Genomic DNA, 19,300 nt, shown 5'->3' on the forward strand with positions numbered 1-19,300 from the left:
GGCAGTGTATGTTTACAGCTCAAGTCGTGGCCTATACAGCGCCAAAAGGGCAAATCACCACCTCCGTTCAGCTCGTGGTGCAGCAATGCATCGAATGCCACTGTCCTTAAACGGCAACAAATGCATTTGAGTGAGGCCAGCCAGTTGTCCAGACTGTTCATTCAGCTTGTGGTGTAGCAATGCATCGAATGCCACTTTCGTTAAAAGGCAACAACAGCATCTGAATAAAGCCAAGCGGTTGTTCAGACTGTTCTCCTGGGCATGTGAGCTTTGCAGGGAGACCAACAGCGCAACCCATAATGCAGTCATCCACCTGGTCGGTTGTGCTCTTCCATTGTGGAATGGTGGGCAGGGGCTGCATCAGAAGGGGCATCCATGCTTTATGCGAGGTGAACTCGGTGGTAAACTTGATCTCCGGTTGCCTTTATTGACTCAAGCTGCAAGTGCTTGGCTGACTAACGGAAGGCACGAGGAAACGTATTGTAACATACCTACCTAGCCAAAAAGTTATTCAAAGACATTGTAATGGACATCGCTGGGTTGCAGCCGTGCTTGTGTCGATCTACCACTGGCACTAGATCCTTCCATGCCCTTCGCAATCGTGGGCACAATTATAAAGCTCCACGAAGATTTGTTATTAAAGCACAGTACAAAGTCTAGCCCTCCATCTAATCGCCTTAGTCTGCTTCTACAGTAACCGTGAAGCCTACATGTGATTAGGTGCCCTGCTCGTCATGCTATTCTTGAGTGTTGCATGAGGATACCCTAGGCCCCAAACGTAATGCTATGCCAAGTGTGTCCGTGGGGAGCTACCATTCCACATTCAATACAAACAAGGGATTTCTAGGGAGTCCCCTATAAACTCTCTCGCTATCCTGCCTGCGCTCCTCAAAATTATTAACACGAGCGCAGAGGCATTGCTGAAGTGTGGGTAGCTGCACCATCTCCGCAGAATAAGCATTCACAAGTAGATGCACAGCATCTCGAATACAACCATGTACCATTGAGACTTCTTGTATCATGCCAACACTTCTCTAATACAAATAAGAAGTCCTAACAGAAAAAACCAAATTACTGGTTCTTCACTGATATTCAATTAAACAAAGCAGTGTAAAAGCAGTGTGGTAGAGAAAAACAAGGTATAGCATGGCCCGCTAAACCGATTCCCTGATCAGGAAAGTTATTCAGTGTTTCTTCGAAGAAACTTCCTCTTGTCCTTGATCTTCGACTTACAGAGCCCTGGTGTAATAAGACAGAAGGCAGGTGAGATCAATTTCGATGGGTTTTCCGAACACCCCAAACAAACACACATGCCTGCTCCGAGGAGGTTTATGCGCACGCACACATTCTGATGGTGTGAGACTAGCTTTGTTCCGTAGCGAAAAATCGGCATGCAGCTAAATTACAAAGATTGTACAAAAATAAGTCTCAAGTGTTGGGATTGCCGAGATGGTGCGCGACCCACTGCAGAGATCCGTTCTCCCACATTTAGTATACGGAATCACGAATCATCTGTTTTCTTTTGTTCAGCATGTCGCTATACAGCTACGAAGCACCAAAGGGACGTCCCATTGATGCATTTCCATGAGGCAATGCTAGGGGTTCTAGCAACTGTAGGCAAAGCAGTTAGTCTGACTGGGTTACTGTCTTTGAGGAGAGCTGGTTTTGTCATCAGTAGCAGGAAGGGGTACATAAATGGGGCAGAAAAAATGTACAGAATGTTCTCTGGTTGTATCTTCTCTGTTTCTGTCGCTGTTAAGGCAGGATACCACGACATCGATAAAGCACTCTTCCCGCTCACCTATGGAGCCTTTCCGGTCATAAAATCTGAGCACTCTCAATAAACATTGCGTTTCTCCTTCTGAATGCGGTACGAAATCAGAAAGAAGCCCGTATCATCAAGTACAGCGTGCTTCCAGTCCATCACAAATTCTTACTAGGCCCTTCGCTCTTCAGAGGGCCTTCCTTTGGGCGAGCAGCTGGGTGGTGGCTGGCATGTTGAGTCCAGGATCCGTTAGGGTTGTTCTTTTAAAATATTTGATAATTCGCCACTTTATGATGTCGTGATTTAGAGGAGCGCAAGCCCTTTGTCGAGGAGGCAGCCATTCGCTGCTGTTTTTCCGCACACCGCACTAGTTGAGGCCTGCTGTGTGGCAGTAGCATCAACAACGACGGCAAGGAAAGCCCTGGGAGCTAAGGCAAAAGCCCCGCTGTGGCTCTCTGACTTGTTTAAGTGCCCTAATTTCTCTCTCCGGAGATCGGTTCCTCTTTATAAGCGCCCAGTGTGGACTGGTCTCCTGCACAGTGAGCTCGCACAAATCGACGGCTATTATAGGGAGGGCGAAGTATGGAGTGGACGAAAAGGGAGCGTACAGTTTAGAAAGCTATCTGTCTGCATTTTCTCTTATTCGACCGATCCCCTGCTTCATTCTCATGAGAGCCTGCTCTGCAGAGCCCCCGCAGTGGTCAACGGCCATTGTGCTACTGAATAAGTGTCTCATCTTTAGTTTTAGTCCTCTTTGCCTGAGCCTAATCTCCTTGCGCGCTGCGCTTTTGTGCCTATCCCCGTTGTAGGTATCTTTCTGCCTTGTGGGCGTTCTACGTGCAGCTTGCAAAAGGCCTAGTGCCCCACTTCAGATTCCGTTGAAACCCTAGGGCGTAGGTGTGCAAGATCCCTAAGGGCCCCGAGCCAGCGGCCGACTTTTTCTCTGCAATGAAGATGGATGAAGACAAGGTGGAATCTCGACAGATGGGGCCCCGGCCCTCAGTGTTGAATGTAGGAGGCCAGTTCAGTACCATCGTGTTGGTGGATGTTAATGGCAGGCCCACGATGAACCTCCATCGAGTCCCTCAACACGTTTGTGTGGGTGACGTCAAAAATAAAATCTCAGAACGGCTCTTGGAAGTCGGCCGTAATCTACCACCTGACCTCATGTGGGTGAAACCCTACACGGCCTACGGGTTGAAGCTTTGGTGGAACACTGGGTCTGGGGAAGACAAATAGGGAGTGCCATGTGGGGAGATGTCTGCAGAGGACTTGCCTTGAAGCAATGGCCGAGTAATTGGTTTTTACGGTTGCGGACTCTGGCATGTTGCTTTTCGCCTGTAGAATACTGAACTACGGAGAAAACGCCGATATCGAAATGGAGAACTCCGCCCCTTTAAACAAATATAATACCATGGGGCTCTCGAAGATTCAAGTGCAGATCGTCAAGAGACACAAAGCCGAAATTAACGTCGTCGTCATCAAACGTCCGATAGGATAGCTGCAATTACTCCTTGTCCTGTCTCCCTTTCTCGTGGTCTCGCGATTTTTCTCGTTGCCCACAGCCTGACCACTGGTCCGGTATCAAAAATAGCTATTGCATCTTCATATGCTCTTCTTTTCCGGTGCATGTGTGTGCTGTAGCTGAGAAGCAATGCCTTTGTATCAAGACTTCTTCCCGAGAGGAGCTTCCATTCCAGGTCCTCGTGCCTGGCAGCTGCTACATCAAACAGCTCAGGGTATAATAATGACACATCTTCATCCACAGAAGCAGTTTAGTAGCCAATCGGGGTTACCAGCTGGGAACCCGAGAGGCCCGCTGCATAAAGTTCTACAGGACGCTCAGGCACCTGTAGGGCCCTCACGTCGGGCTTTCGAATCCGTTCCTCAGTTTCACAGGTTGTCGTACGACCCAGAGAGTTTCTCTGAAGGAGCATAGCAAGGTGTTTGCCCCGGTTTGCGTAGAACCTGCGATCTTGCTGTGGAGTTAAGGATTTTGTGTTCTTTTTAGATGGAAATTGCTCGTCGAATGAACTGCAACATTGACCGTCATAGCTTGGAGCTGTTTTACGATCCTAACTTGCAGGTACACCCGGCACCTTGCACTTGCTGCGTGGGATGCTGTGCCCACACGTCATAGATTCACCTCTGCTGGTCATTGCACCGTTATTTTACTTTGACACAGGAAGAGGGTCTGTATCGTTCCCCTGTTTGTGTTAAGCCGTTTTACGCATTCTTGTGCTCTGCTGTTCTAGTGTATGGCTGCTTTGGCTGAGTTTATTGGACTGTGCAGATGCACGTCATTGTGGAAGGCACATGCAGGGCCAGCGGGATAGTGCATGGCTGTACAGTGTACATGAAGCTTTACCCCAACTTTGATGTGAACAATCTGGCCCCCTTGGAAGCTCCAAGAACTCCTGCGGCTGGGTCCGGAGACAAGAAACAGGGGGACGAAGCTGCAGAGGGAGAGCAGAAGGGCGAAGAAGGACTTCTGACAGAAAGCACTGAGGCAGAGGAAGTTAAAGAAGCTCCCAAAAGCGCATTGCAGCTTGACTTTGAGAAGAAAGCTGGGGTAAAACACAAAGTCAACTATACGAACACCTACAGCCCCATCCAATGCCTAGTTTTAGGACCGATTCAGTTTTATATGGGCATCACCCGTGTTTTCACGTCGCTTCCCGTGTGCCCCTTTTTGGTGGTTTGCTCTCAGAAATCCCTGGCAATGCCTGTGACTCAGGCGGCGGAGTTCGCCAGAAAACTGGTACTGCACGGCGTGCAAAGAGGCTGTACTCTACACCCTCAAGCACTGTTTTTACTATAGAGACAGCATTCCAGAGCGGTTATTAGGCAGATGAATGATCTACTTCTAGGGCCAGAAGAGCAGAATTCTTGCTAGGGAAGGCTGCAGGGCGACAGCAAAAGGCCTCTAGGAGATGCAGAGCGAGAGACATTGTTTTGGTCATTGGCCCCTCTACTGCTCAGACGCGGATGTGGATGCGTATACATTGCGCGGCAGCACGCGTTCATTTCTGCGTCTTTCTAGTTGCTGTGCCTTCTCCCTGTGCTTCTCTGCATCGCTCTCAACCATTTTTAGTCGGGTCCTCCCGCGCTATGGCCGTCTATTGCTTTTGTCGAACTTTGCCTATAAATGTTCCCCGGTTTTCTGTGCTTCACTTTGTCTCGTAGGGTTACAGCCCCGCACAGAGTGACCTCGTTGGGCTACCAGGCCAGGTTGACTATAAGGGATTTCAAACTTTTCTTACGTGCTCCCTCCACGCAGAGGACCTAGCGGAATCCTTCCAGGAATTTTTCAGTACCTTCGACATTCAGGTATGCACACTTAAGTTTAGTGTTTAGGAAGCCAAAGTTGCGAGGGGGGGCTTCAAGACTTCAAGGCATGACCTTGGGCTTCACGTTGCCTTTTTACTAGCAGCTCGGGTTCAAAGACTAGATTGCAGGACTTTTGAAGTTTGTGTTGCTTCAGGCCACTGGAGACTTGACCGCGAAACAACTCTGCAATATTGTCCAAATGTATGGCGACGAGCCGCTCTCCAAGGCGGAAGCAGAGAAATTCACAAAGTTAGTCTGCCTAGGGATCGATTGCTATGGTCTGGAGTTTTAGGTGCTGATGTCTCACGCATTGTGGTTACACTCCTGCTTTTAAGCCTTCGGTGTATTGCCTAAGCCGTGCTAATGGCCACCTTGAGCCTCTAGACTTCTGCGCTTGGGTTTAGGATTTACGGCTGACGCGTTCAAGCATATGGTTGTGTTGATTATCGGGGGAGCCAAGGCATACATCTGTGTCACTCTGTGTCTCATAACAAACTATATTTATTCCCTCAGTTTCGTGCCACCCTAGCAAGCATTTCTTGGGGTTCAGGTTGTGCAGTCGGCACGGCAAAGGTTGTGGAACTTGTGGAGAGATTAGGATTTTGAACGCATAGATAGATTTTGTCCAGCAAGGAGAAGAAGAAATAGGCAGGGTAGGTACTTAGAGAGTGTGCCTGCGGTTGCCGGTATTGTGTATTTTCAGAATCATCATGCAGGGCCATTCCGCGATGCCAATAAGGGTTGTCGTGGACAGGTGAGCTTATCCGTCGCTCCCTGACTTGCTTAGAAATATGCTGCACGATGTATTCTTGTTCATTTACTACATGAGCCCTTCATGCACTCGCAAAGGCTTGGCTATCTGGCCCTCCAGATTGAGTGATTCGGCTGAGGTGCGGCTGTTCCTGTTGTTGGTGGGTTTTTGGCGCAGGATTATGGAGGGCCAGATCTGAAGGATGGGGTGTTGCTGGGTGTCGAATGAGTTAATGGCGGAGACAGGCCAAGACAGGCCAAGGAACAGTTGTCTTGCACCTTTGGGAAAAACAGATGGCTATATGGGGAGGTGCGGTCTCGGAAGTGATCGAAGAGACTGTTGAAATCGATAAATGACCAGACCTTTCCATGTTTCACCTAAGAGGGCATGCCCATTACTGATGTCAATCTTTATTGCCTTCGTAAAATTGGCTGTGTTTCCTCTTTATCTTCTCTTTACGGTGTTCCTCGTTTTCTTATTCCCCCAGTATGTGCCCATGTCGTTATTTAGGGCCTTTGTCGCAATGGAGGACAGTCAATTTTTGAGCATTTAACTAGAGTATCCATACTTTGTGAGTCTCATGTACACCAAGGATACGGAGCGTGCGGATAGGGCCTAGGCCTTATATATAGGGGCAAGGGATGAGAGCTAGTCTGGAAATGTAGATGCCACACTTGCCGGGGAGACGCTTGGCCAGCTGCAGGAAAGAGAAACTCACGCCAAGGAAGACCGAGGCCAGGAGGCTAAATTACAAGGAACTGCCTGCCGCGTTTCCTGTTTGATTTCTATTCTTGTGCCACTAAGGCTTCTGTTCTAACCCTACGGAGGCCTACCCTAGACTTTTGTATCTTTCGTTGTTAACCGTAGCTCTGCCTTCACCCCGGAAACAATGAATGACGCCTTACAGTGGACGGCGCATATGTAAAGCTCAACCATGTTTGTAAGAGCCAAGCATTTGTGGTAGGCATTATTAAAAACTGTGTCGGTTTTCACGAGGGAATCCGCCTCCCGATGTAAACGTACACCCGGCTGCGAGAGATACGGGGCCTCTGAACAATGCGCTAGAGGCATGTGGCTACTCAGTGCTGTCTAGACCTGTTGATTTATCGTTTCGAGCACGAACCCGAAATGTTCTTGCCTCTGATGATAGCCCTGACCTATGGCAATTTTTCACTTCCATGCCGCACACCACAAGCAGCACAGCACAGCTTGGAGGAGGACGGAGGGTTCGCACCTTCTTTAGGGCTTCTCATTCGTCCTCTGGTGGTACAGGAGGCGGAAGCAGTGTACAGCGTGCTGCGGACACTTCGCTGACTGAGCGGTCTTCCTGATATGCTTCGAGCGGTACGAAGTGGTTGTTTTCCTTGGCCGATACCCCTCCGCGTCCTTCACAGCAAACCCTCGGGCGAGGAGGGCGATTGGTGAAAGCGCAGAGGAAAAAACAGATGAAGGGAGGGCCAGGAAGTTTGATGCTAAGGGAACACGGGTTGGAGCCTTCAATTGCAGCAACCAACAAAGAGACGACATGCATCACGAGAGTAGAGGCCATGACGCTTAGCTTGCGGAGTGGAATGCAGGCGGCGAGGTAGGAGGCCAGGTGGTAGAGATTCATGCCGTGTACCAGAACTCGGCAGTGGCCATCCAAAAGAAAAGCACAGCCAGCTAAAATAGGGCAAGCGATGCTGGCGCAAAGATGCCAGTACTGATCCTGTAACTCAACTTCAGTTTTTGCTGCTTCAAGAAACTGCAGAATCTGTTTCGAGCAGTAAAACGCCAAAGCTGGCAAACAAAGCAGATGCCAATCAGAAAATAAAACCCCACGCCAGGAACTTTGGCGGACCCACAAATACTCGTACACAATAAGCAGCAGCAAATGTTTCTTTTGCTTCTGCTGCTTGTCCCGACGCTCGTGCCACTTCTGCAGGTGCGCCACCGGCTCGTGGTGCACCGAGCGGCCGAACCGGGTGATGGTATGGCTACTGGATCCTACCATAGCAGCAACCTTTACACATATCCTCATTATCGTCATCTGTAGGTGTTCCCCCTCATCCACAGAAACCGCAGCTGCTGCAGGAAGATGCGTTCGCTCTTCCTGCACAATACACGGGGTCGGACAAGTACTTTTGCTGGTACATCATGTTTCCTACTAGAGTTTGGGTCTCGCTATCTTTCTCTCTGGATGAAGAATGAACTGTAAGTGGCGCTCGTAGCTTTCAGCTACGTCCTCCTTGTTGAGGGCTTCGGCCTTTGTGGACTCAAGCAGCGCACGGTAAACGTCTCCATCATACCTGAGAATGCAAACACACCTTGTCGCCATAACCCCGAAGCTCACGCACCAGTCTGGTGAGTAGGACGCCCAGATAAGCGCCTGAGGCCGCAGGCTTCATGAAAAGCCTTGAAGCTTAGAGCTTGCGCATGCCTCACGGCCCACTGTAACTTGCGCTGGGCACTCACCGTCCGAGTGCGGAATTTAGAAAGTTGTCTGTATGTCTGAAAGAGTCTGCAACAACGACAGCCGTTTTTCTTGCTTCTTTGCATGAAGCAGTGAGGGCTTCCTTCACCGCCTCGTGAGAGCTAAGGCCTAGGGCACCTCCAATAAGAAACTCGGCCAAGTGCTCGTCCATCCAAGCTAAAGCCAGGCACCGAAAAAGCACCAACAACACGCGATACACAGGCACCTCTCCCGCTTTCTTCAGGGCTTCTATCTGGGAGAGGAAGGCGCGGAGCACTAAGAGCTGCGCGTGGGAGACTGTCAGTTTCGTCAGATCCACTTTTATAGCCTCAAAGGCCGAGAGTGCAGCGGGGCCTCCTAGAGACGCAAACCGCTGAGCAGTTTGATACACCATCACCGAGGACCTGCACGCGGAAAGCACAACGCACTGTGTACGCAGATGACCCCTCTGAGAGGACTCCAAGGACGAAAAGATGCCATGAGCAACCAGAAAAGATACGGACGAGTGGCAGCAGGCCCGGAACAGACAACATGACAGCAGCCTACAGCAAGATGAATAGATAGTTCACAGCTGAAGAAGTGCCTTTAGCAGCAGTAGCAGATGCAGAAGCATAAATCCGAAATGCTGTGTGTATCCTGATCTTTTTTTTACCTCCCTGTGGAATGGGTATGTGCTCCTTTCCTTCTGTTCGTAAAACTCCCCCGCCTCCCGGACGCCACCCTGGTCTTCCCCTCTATCTCACCTTCTCTCAAACGCCTTCACTAGCCAGTACGGGCAGTGCAGATTCTCAGTCGTTACGTCCTGTAGATCGTGAGCGGCAGTCGGATCGAAGTCGTAAAGATGCCGCACGGATGATTGGAGCCCTTCCTTGAGAGCTCCCCCCGCCATTTTGTTACCTACGGCTTTCAGCAGCAGTCGCCCTGCTTGGAGAGACAAAATAACAAAGTCTCCCTGCGAAAGATGCGGACGCTCGCATGGCATTTCGAATAGCGACACCTCCGCGGCACCATGGGGAGCATAATACGGGAGCAGGGAGAATCAAAGTGGCACGGGAAGGTCAAAAAGAGCTGGCTTCTTTCTTGATACGCTTTGTGCCTCAGTGCTCTTAATACTGCCCCCGACAGTAATTATATCTGTTTGAGTCCGCTACCTCATATGTGACTTGAGGAAGAAAGCTGACGAGGTGCAGAGACACCCCAGATGCCTGCATGTACCCGTGACCTCCACAAGCCCTCCTGCACGTTTCGATCCCTTCAGCAACAGCAAGCGTCATGTAGGCCTTCAAGCAGCTGGTTATCAAATGAACCTCCTCCAGCCCATCGAACACGCCTTTTTCCCCCTCCTCCTAAGAGATGAGTGAAGGAAAGCGTACTGACAGGGAGATAAGGCGACAGTGCCTTTGCACACGTCCAAACGAGGAGGGCACCCCCACAGGAGTGAAAGCGTCAGCAGGCATAGCTCATGAAGGTGGAGAAGCGGCAGTAAGGCATATATGTAACTTGAGCCGCAGGTAGTACAACAGTGGCATGAGTGCATGCGCCTATGTGCCCTGCTTTATACTATTTCGGGAATATAAAGTTTTGATTAGGGTATACACTATAGGGTACATAGCTTGTACTTTAAAGGCTTGGTAGACGCTGTCTGTCCATCTGCCGGTGTGGATGAAAGCAATCGCCATTCCTAGAAGTGGCATGATGGCCCTCTGGGTGGTGCTGTAGGAGAGAATCTGCTGTTCAGAGGCCCCCGGCTCAGTAGAGGAGGCGAACTGTCGCCTCACAGCGGTATATCTACAGAGAGCACAGGTACAAGACACACTTAAGGCTCAGATGGGGGAATCCAACATGTGTTTGCGAACCGCATGTGTGGCGGGACCACCAGCAGCACGCGAGAGGCCATCAGCACAGCATGCCTTAAAGTAATAGCAATCACTGTAACAACAGTAGTATTCCTGTCAAGATACAATGACTGGACCTGATGGCGACAACAACGCTTCGTGAGAGGTGGGCCCCCGCAGAAAGGATAATCTGCTTCCTGGTAAAGGTGAGCGTCCCGTAAAGCAGCTTTCTGCTGCCCGTTGTCTTGTAGTAGCCCTCCTTGGAGACTTCACAAAACCGCATGAGCAGTTGCCTTCTGGGAATCCTTACATCCTGCAAGTGAAGGCTGCCGTTGTCCATGCCCTGGTAACCTATCTTCTGACCAATATGCAACAGCGTGACTCCTGGCAGCGTCCGGTGATGGTGAAGGTCCCTCACCTGCGGAGCACAAGCATTGTGCCTACAAAGACTGCAAACCTCCAGCAACCATGCGCCTTGCACTGAGCGCAACGGCGAACCCTCACAAAGGGTGGCAGCTGAAAGGGCATGCCTTGCGTATACATGCCACCACGTCCATAGGGGTTCCCTCCTTGGACTGGAGGGTCACTTCCACTTGAGTATGTTCGTCCCAAGGGGGACCCCAGGGGGGGAGGTATATTGCGTACTTGCAGAATAAAGGGATGAACGCCGTAATCCGTGCCCTTAATCTTGAGTCGCGCCATAAGAATACAGTGAGTACAAGACTTTGCAAGTCCCCCTACCCACCATTTTCTTGCTGTTAGGCTTGGGGTGTTGAGAACCCATTCATCCGTCTCTTCATCAAAGACAGCCTCTGTCTCCAACCGGCTAACATTGGACCCGTGGCTCAACTCCGTCTGGGCGTAAGTCCCCAAAATGCGAAAATCGCGGGCTAGTGGGACCCAGTATTTGGCCTTTGAGGCAATGACACACAAGCAAAGAAAACGAGGAGGCAGAGATGATATCCCGCGCGTGGAAAACCACAAAAGCAAGACAGATGACCGACAATGGGCCTCAAGGAGAGAGAAAAACGGGAAAGTACGGACTCGAAGAAAAACCGAAAGGCTCAAACAGAGCACAAAAGCGATGGAAAGAGCGCACAGGAGGATGGCGAGAATTCGATAAGTAGTCCGGTAGACCAACACAAAAATATCACAGAACGAGGAAATGAGAGTTCTAAGAAGAGCGACACACAGTACAGCATTCAACTATACGGAGGCGTAACGGCGCCTATTGGGGCCAGCATCAACAATACTTGAACCTTGTACAGAGGCTATTGCCGAAGATCGTGGAATCTATGGTAAATTCAGGGTCTGCTGCCTAAGGCTTAAGTCGCACTTGTTCTTCGTTACACATAGCCTCGAGCGTGGAAAGGAACATGGTGAGGTGCAACAGGAGAAACATGTCTTCCCCAACCATGACTTGCAGCGCGCCTATTATCTGGGGGTCGTCTATCAGCTTATGCTTGCGAATCAGATAAGCCAACTCCTCGCCAATTCGGCAAGCATGGAGGTACCTGAGGTACACATGCACGACAAAATACGGATGCACACAGGCTAAGGTAGAAATGCAGTGGGTAAACAGACCGAGGAAGCGGCTGCACCCTCAATGTGAGATGCTTCGGCTGCTGCCTGCAGCTATAGAAGATAATAAAGCCGCTAAAGTAGTGTTTGCGTGAATGCACATGGACGGTCTACACCTGCTACGTACACATTAAGAGCCTAGTATACATATGCTACATGTGGCCACTTCTACGTTGCATGCACACATGTGCAAAAAGAAAGTTGGACTGATAGGCATTAATACGTGTGTGACCAGAGGGTCTGTCCATGTACTTATGTTCGTAAAAATACACAAAAGCAAGTACACATTTGCCCCTATATGCGGAATGAATGAAGCGGCACGAATCGTGTTAGCCATTTGGCCCTGTGGTTCAACAGAAGTAAGATTCACCTGGTTTTCGCATCACAGGACCAAATGTGGCGAAGGCTAAGCCTGTCATTCTGTGCAAAGATGCTCTGAAGCCGCACGAGCTTGGGGAACATATCCTTTCCATAAATGCCGACTGAGAGGGCCTCTGGATCAAATGGAGGCGATGCCCTCTCCCTCTTCAGGTCTTCATTAATGTATTTGCTCTCCATCTTGCCCCCAAAGGCACAATTAAACCCCAATAACCCTACAAAGCCATCAAGCAACAAAAAAAATTTAGAAAATAAGGCCGCACACGGGTAGGTGACCCGGCGTCGAGCAAACACATGTGCACTTCAAGAGCTGTATTGCCGATCATTACACTCGTGGCCACCGGAGCAAGTCAAGAAAAACAGGTAGCGCTCTATTTTCTCGAAGCAAGTCATAGGATACATAACCAAATTCGCGGACACACCCAGCAATAATGCAGCGAGAGCAGTGTACACACAACTGACCACGAGCTAGGACTGCTCCTTTTTCTGGCGTCTTTCCGCTTTTCACTCTCTCCTTCTACCAACTTTCCTGCTGCGTCCTTCATGCCAAAGCAAAAATTAGTACGCAAAAATAACAAAACACCTATTCTCGTGTGATCTCTCCTCCCGACCTCTATCCTTCCTCAGAGCCCGGCCTGCAGGAAGACCAACGAAGGAAGCCCCAGGGACGACGCCTGTGGAGCAGGAAGGTAGAATTATTTGACACTAAATATCCATTATATAGATACACTGCAGCTGTGAAGGGGCCCCCGACAGGAGTCAGTGCCTTTTTGCTTTCGTTTTCTCAAAGCACGGTGCTAGCAGCACAGCTGAGCCCTTTAGCGCGGGCAGTGGGAGTCTGTGAAGAAGTTAGACTGTCTCCCAGCAGGACCCTTGCAAGCGTTTTAGTCCATGATGTTTCTTCTATGCAGCCACCGAGACACATCCACAGACTGGTAGACATACCTGGATGCTTCAGACTAGACCGGCAACAAGTTTACATTCTTAGTATCTCAGACAGCTCTACGGATAGTTTAGGATCGCTATGCCAGTGCTACTCCATCCAATGATTTACGACTCTATCCTAGTTTAGAGAAAAGTGGAAAAGGTATTTCAGGTTTTGCCAAACCCATCTTCCCATAAGTGGCACACTCAGGGGACAACGCCGCTTATTAGCTCCAAGCTTAAGAGATGTATATGCATCGCAAAGGCACCTGAAGAAGTGATGTATCTGACAAAGGATGTGATGGGGAGCTCAAATTTGGGCCCTTGTGTTCTCTGGTTGTCTGTCTCTTCTCTCAATCCCCCATGGCATTTTCACTAGCCTGCCATTTCCTCGGTCCTCTGCAAGATGAGGCTTTAAGACTACCGTAAGCATTCATAATTTTAATAGCGCAAGCTCAACTGAGAGAGCCAAAACCAATATCCAGAGCACCTTTCTAGTAGCCCTAGAATAGCGCCGATAGTGTATACAACAGATAAGAAAATACGAGGACGACTTAGGGCCCAAAAGTCCTAATCTCTCTATTGCGATACCTCCTTCAGGGTAATAATCCAATGACTCTACGTAGAGAACAAAAGCTTCAGCCTGAAGCCTTTGAATTTCGTGTAGCCTAGCCGTACAGGGAAAAGGTAAATTGGGGCCTTTTTACTGCACTACCTCAAAACACAATCAGTAAAGCACCAGCAACATGGTTTGGCTGTTCGTGTAACTTATTAGTTGCAAAGTAGAAGTTTCTGACTCGGGTAAAGATCAATGTTGTGTTCCGGTGCGTTAGAGGTTGCTGTATACAGCCAGCTGTGTTCACCCGCGATAATTAAGCGTGCAGCAACGCGCATGCTAATTTTCCCTCTCACATTGTTCCCAAATTTCGATGAATGAATCGTAGTTTGCAGTGATTTGAGGCTAAGCGTGGTTATTCATGGAGAGCATTGAGGAGACAGCTACACTAGGCTTACATTATTTCTTTTCCGCTTTGTCAGTGCGGCCCCCAGATTACAGGCGGTGTTCACTGTTGGCCCTTCTTGTGTCTGAAATGCAAAAGCTCACTCCAATTTTGCGTGGACCCGTGCAAGCAACTGCGGAGACAGTAGGGCTCGGGCTAAAAAAAGACGATGGAGAAAGGCCAAACAGAATTAGTGATGCTATTACACCGAGAAATCTAGGTTTCTGTAAGTGATGGCTAGACGCAACCCCCCACTTCCTCGCTCCGCTAATAACTGTTGTGCATTTACGGATCCTTGACTTCTACCTTTTTAGCGCTCCTGGTCGGCTTGACGAACTCGGTTCTAATAACAACGTATATAGAATATGTCAGTTGCGAATCGAAAATTCCTTATGATCTCGCTAACCAACTTGCCATTGTAACGTATATATTGCTTTCAAGAGTCTAAACATTACACAGGAATACTCATTTCTGCGAAAGCAAGTCTACATCTCCGTTTTCTGCATATTATCAGGGTGAAGGTGGATTTGTGAATAAGCCGTCTGTTAAATGTTGAGTGGACTCTTGATCCGTGTAATTTCTCCAGTAAATCAACACAGGTGTACACTGCCAACTTTGCTTCACATTAATCTTGTCGAGAACGATTATAGATTACGCACATGTGCCACGCTTCACCCTATTCCAGCACCGACACCGAAGATGCCCAAGAGCGCTAGTTGATTCCTGCATTTTGTTTGTATTCAACAAATATTTCGCCTGCCGCTCAATCTCTTGCTTGCTGTAACAGGGATTTTGATGCAGCTGAGTATATCTTGGAGCTGACTTAGGGCCTGCATCTTTACGGTGCGTTGGACCACCAGCGGATGGCCAGTGTTGTGGCGACGCGTCATTATTGAACACATCCGTTAATTCTGCCATGATATTTGCTCTTTCCTGCGGTCCCTCAACTTCAGGGATGGTCCGATGCATAGATGAAGAACTAGGTGAAGAGTCACTTACACGGAACCCTGCTCAGAATCATTTTCTGTTACTGCGGTGCCGAGGCGCCCTCATGAAGACGCTGCCTCACCTTGCTGTGGCGCCGACCCTACCGCGGTCAGCATATATAAAATAAGCGTTTTTCTTGGGGAGACCAGGAGGTGCTTTGTTCTCCTAGTTCCCCGTGCACTTGCCTCCACAGTACGCGGTTGTGGCGCATGTGCGCTATTCGATAGGAGTTAATATCTCGAGCGTACTAATTTTCAGTCTATTTATTTTTGGTTTTTGTACAAAGCATAACCCCTTTTACCCTGTGCCTGCTACCATTATGTGCCATGCATCACTTTCTGTCTCACCAAGCTGAAGCTATTGATTACGCAACAATACTTGACTGACTTCTTTTCACTCCTTCTGAATTGTCGAAATCCAATGAGAAGGCGTTTGCCCCTTGTGTGGCAGCATGCGGCGGAAGAGTATGTTTGGTCTCTCATATGGCCAGCGTGCGGTAGAAGAGTAGAGGGTCAGTGCGGGGATCAGGGCAGGGTGAATAAGGAGCATGGAAGATGTGGAATGAAATGAAAGTGTTTTAAATAAGTCTTCTTGCGTACTAAGTCGATCTAATGAATTTGGAGGGGTCATTTTGTCACTTCTGGTTTTGTTCGTGCGCGGTAAGATTACCGCTCTGGGTGTGTGTGATGCACCGCTCAATCGGCTGGTACTACTCTCGAAAGTAGCTGCTGCAAAAAGGATCCAAATACCACCTTTATGTAGCCTATCGCGTCTTTTCAGCTACGAAGGAAGGGTAGATCAATCAAAAGGGTCTGATTTAATGTACAGAATTTGCTCCCTTATTGACCGACGCGAGGCTGCGGTCCTTCTGGCTGCCACATCTAAGTGACCGTGGGGTGCGCTTGTGGCTCCGGCGACGGAGAATGTCAACAAAATGCCATTGTGCAGGTTTCAATTTATTTTGAAGCCTTGTCTTCGTGTGTATCCTTAGCTTGCTTGGGAGATCTGACGTGCGGCCCCGGGATTGGGACTTGGGACAACTACCGCGCAGATTTTAAAAAGGCGGAAAACTCCACGATAAATAGCTGCTTAGCTTCTCACAAATAATTTCAGTGTGTATTGCGCACCCATGAGCAGTTCCAGAGGCTTATTTAGGGGAATAGCAGGACATCAGGCATCGCTGTACTGCCTGAGCAGGCTTGCACAAGTCCTATGCTGCAAGCCGTAAGCAGTGACAATATCATACACAGACCCCGTAACCAGGCTTCTTTTATTCCAGCTGTAGAACCCCCACGCAGACAGCTGACTCTCAAATTCCTACTATGGGCAAGCCGGTACGACGCCTCCCACAAAGTGTGGTGTAGGTAGTTGAGGATGAGTGTACCCGGAGAAAGAGGAGGAGGACAACAGGAGACTCCCGCGGTAACTACATCTGCCTCGATCTCCTCTTGGATTCGTCAGGCAAAGCGCCTGACCCTTGCCCCCGAATTAGAGAAGGCAGCCACCAGCAAGAATGCGCAAAACAGTAAAACACTGCCTTAAATGCTAAATCCCAAAATTACAAGTCAAGATTCACTGGGATCTACTTGCTTCTTTCAGGTGGAGCTAATTTTTTCCCTACGATCTCTGGTTCCGTTGTCCTTAGTGGCATGATGCTCGTTCATTCCCCTTCAGCGTGAAGGGCGTGCGAATGGTTTCTTTTCGCATGTGCATGCAGCAGGGGCACGTGCAGCTATTGGCACTAGCTTAGAAACAAACACCGTGGGTGGTAGCACTCACACTTCTGAGGGTCTCAAGAGTCGGCAGAGCTCGCATAAGCCCCGCGTAGAGACTGTCCACGCGTTGCTAAGCCAGGGGGGGTTTTCGGCTCCCCGTATACCCAAGACCAATCAGGATGTAGCTTATGCCATCGAGGGCTGGGGCAAAGAGCAGGAGGCCCTCTGGATGTGCGTGTTGGATGGGCACGGGCCTGCAGGCCACTTGGTTGCCTCGAGGGTCAAAGAAAAACTGCCCTTATTCGTGGCGCAGAGCTGGCTAAAAGGAAAGGAGCTGCACCAGGCACTTACGCAAGGATACAAGGCAGTGCAGCGGGACCTGAACAAATCAAATATTGATATTCTGTGCAGCGGCACAACCTGTGTGTCCTGTGTCCTTCACCGGAGAACCCTATACGTGGCAAACGTTGGGGACAGCAGAGCCATTCTGGGAAGGGAGAGCGGCCTTCAGGGTGGACCCTGGACAGCTCTACCTCTCACGACGGACCACAAACCCGAAAGAGAGAGTGAAAGGCAGCGAATACTGGCCGCGGGAGGCAGAATTAAAGCGCTGCTAGACGACGATGGGTCCCCATGTGGACCACTCAGGTGAGAAGAGGGAAGAAATTAGGCCTGCGTTGTGGCTGGCTGATGCAGACAGAGAATGCCTATGTAATCATCCTCGTGTTGCTCGGCTCCATCGCTCATAACCGCTCTCTAAAGCTCTCTCCCGTCACCTCGGTTTTTGTGTCTCTTTGTCGCCGTCTCCATTTTCCTGCTTTTGCGACTCCACTGGCACGAGAACCGCAGCTACTGTACCTCTTTTTGAGGCTGAAGAGGCCTGTGATGGTCTCGCGAATGCCATTGATCATGCTGCCTCGAAGCTCGTAATGGAAAATTTTTACTCTTCCATTCTTTGCTGTTGCTAACCCTGCAGCAATTAAGGGAATGCTACTGTTACGGTTCTTGCACTTGCATCTAGATATATCGCGTCTACGGCTACTACTATTAATCCTAATTCTACGCCACAACTCCTACCACTGCTTTGCCTTCTACTCCTTATCATGCACTAGTACAACACCAGACACTATTTCTCCTCCTACATCTAGCAGTGCTACCACTACCCCAACTGACACCCATCCTACCCGTACCGCTATTACCACGACTGCTGATCGTACATCTATTCTTACGAAGTCTCCGGCTGCTAATACTCCCACTGCCCATGGTACTAGGACGGAGTGTCCTGCCACTAACTGTGCTACAGCTAATAGCCCTACTTCTCCTGCTACTACCGTTGCTACTGTACTACCACTAATCCTGCTACCACTACTCTTACTTCTAGTATTCCTCCCATTACTATTACTAGTGCGACCTCTACTGCTGCTACGGGTACTACTACTACTTCCAGCGCGACTAATTTTGGCCGCATGGCCCTTGCTGCTATTCATACTCCTATTCACAGCTGCAACTAGTGCTACGACGAACGGCACTACTACTAACCCTAGCACTACTCCTAGCGCTGCTTTCACTGCTAATCCTACTCTTGTTTTCATACTAGTGGTACAAGAACTAATCCACCTGCTACCAATACTATTATCAGTGCTGATGTTGGTTCTGATGATCATGGCGCAGGGTCTGGCTGCCTAAAGAGGACCTGCCGGGGCTTGCAATGTCTCGTTCTCTCGGGGATACCTTGGCCGGTAAAGCAGGCGTAATCCCAGACCCCGAGGTGGGTGTGCACACTCTCTCCTCAGGGGACAGGTGTGTGTTGTTGGCTAGCGATGGGGTGTGGGAGTTCCTCAGCAATGAAGACGCCCTTGAGATAGTGCAACCCTTTGTTGAGAAGGGGGACGCAGCTGGAGGATGCAGCGCCTTGGTAGCAAAAGCCCAAAGCAGATGGCTAGAGGAAGAGGAGGCCGTGGATGATATCACTGCCTTACTGGTTATCCTGAGGTTTTAGCACCCAGGCACAGCGTGTAGTTGAAACAGGTTCTTTAAAGCAGGTAGAGGGGCGTCGAGGTAGAAAGGCACCGGGAATACACAACTCGAAGAGGGCGACGGAGGCAGAGGGAAAAAAGCTACAAAGCTTATGACCGTCAACAACGATACTTGCCTTCCTCCGGACTACCAACAGATAGGGAAACGAGCGCTCTTGCATGGCTACAAGAAGCCTGGGGACCCTTAACAACTCAAGCCAGAGTGTGGCTGGCTGAGTTTTGGGGGCTCCAAAACGGCGTATCAGACCTATTGGGTGCTAATCGAACTTGCGCACCCAGGTAGACTCCAGTCTCCTGGTTTATGTGTCTTACAGGCCTCTCGCTAAAGGCGCGGAACCTGCGGGTATCGTGGATGCACGCAGGATTTTGGGATGTACCCACAGCAATGGATCCTTAAATAGACGAAATTTACCTACTTCTTGATGCACACGAAAGTGTCATGGCAAACCGACTGTTCATCTAAACTGGCATCTCCACAGACCAGGCAAAAAGACAAAAATAAGGGTTCCCAATGGTTGGTGCGAGTTGGGGTGCCCCTTCAAATG

At 49.6% G+C, this 19,300-nt stretch overlaps 3 protein-coding genes across 3 annotated transcripts; 2 read left to right on the top strand and 1 right to left on the bottom strand.

Annotated features, from left to right (window-relative positions):
* The first annotated feature begins 2,719 nt into the window (after nucleotides 1-2,719).
* On the top strand, nucleotides 2,720-6,045 carry LOC34618095. The gene is made up of 10 exons (XM_026334941.1): nucleotides 2,720-2,934; nucleotides 3,110-3,252; nucleotides 3,410-3,504; nucleotides 3,777-3,851; nucleotides 4,059-4,337; nucleotides 4,476-4,526; nucleotides 4,952-5,095; nucleotides 5,250-5,344; nucleotides 5,799-5,849; nucleotides 6,024-6,045. The coding sequence occupies exons 1-10, from the start codon at nucleotides 2,720-2,722 to the stop codon at nucleotides 6,043-6,045; spliced, it is 1,170 nt and encodes a 389-aa protein (XP_026190726.1).
* Nucleotides 6,046-7,992: 1,947 nt separating this feature from the next.
* On the bottom strand, nucleotides 7,993-12,272 carry LOC34618094 (peroxisomal acyl-coenzyme A oxidase 1). Its single transcript, XM_026334942.1, has 9 exons — nucleotides 12,085-12,272; nucleotides 11,470-11,647; nucleotides 10,779-11,045; nucleotides 10,271-10,551; nucleotides 9,918-10,086; nucleotides 9,450-9,644; nucleotides 9,042-9,250; nucleotides 8,301-8,702; nucleotides 7,993-8,134 (listed from the first exon to the last, which is right to left on the bottom strand). Exons 1-9 carry the CDS (start codon nucleotides 12,270-12,272, stop codon nucleotides 7,993-7,995), a joined length of 2,031 nt encoding a protein of 676 aa, XP_026190727.1.
* A 4,106-nt stretch (nucleotides 12,273-16,378) lies between these two features.
* Nucleotides 16,379-19,038, top strand: LOC34618093 (probable protein phosphatase 2C 33). The gene is made up of 4 exons (XM_026334943.1): nucleotides 16,379-16,529; nucleotides 16,725-17,367; nucleotides 18,391-18,711; nucleotides 18,837-19,038. The coding sequence occupies exons 1-4, from the start codon at nucleotides 16,379-16,381 to the stop codon at nucleotides 19,036-19,038; spliced, it is 1,317 nt and encodes a 438-aa protein (XP_026190728.1).
* Nucleotides 19,039-19,300: the final 262 nt, after the last annotated feature.

Source organism: Cyclospora cayetanensis, unplaced genomic scaffold (assembly GCF_002999335.1).
Source record: "Cyclospora cayetanensis isolate NF1_C8 unplaced genomic scaffold, CcayRef3 CcayRef3_contig_54, whole genome shotgun sequence".
Classification (NCBI taxonomy): Eukaryota; Apicomplexa; class Conoidasida; order Eucoccidiorida; family Eimeriidae; genus Cyclospora; species Cyclospora cayetanensis.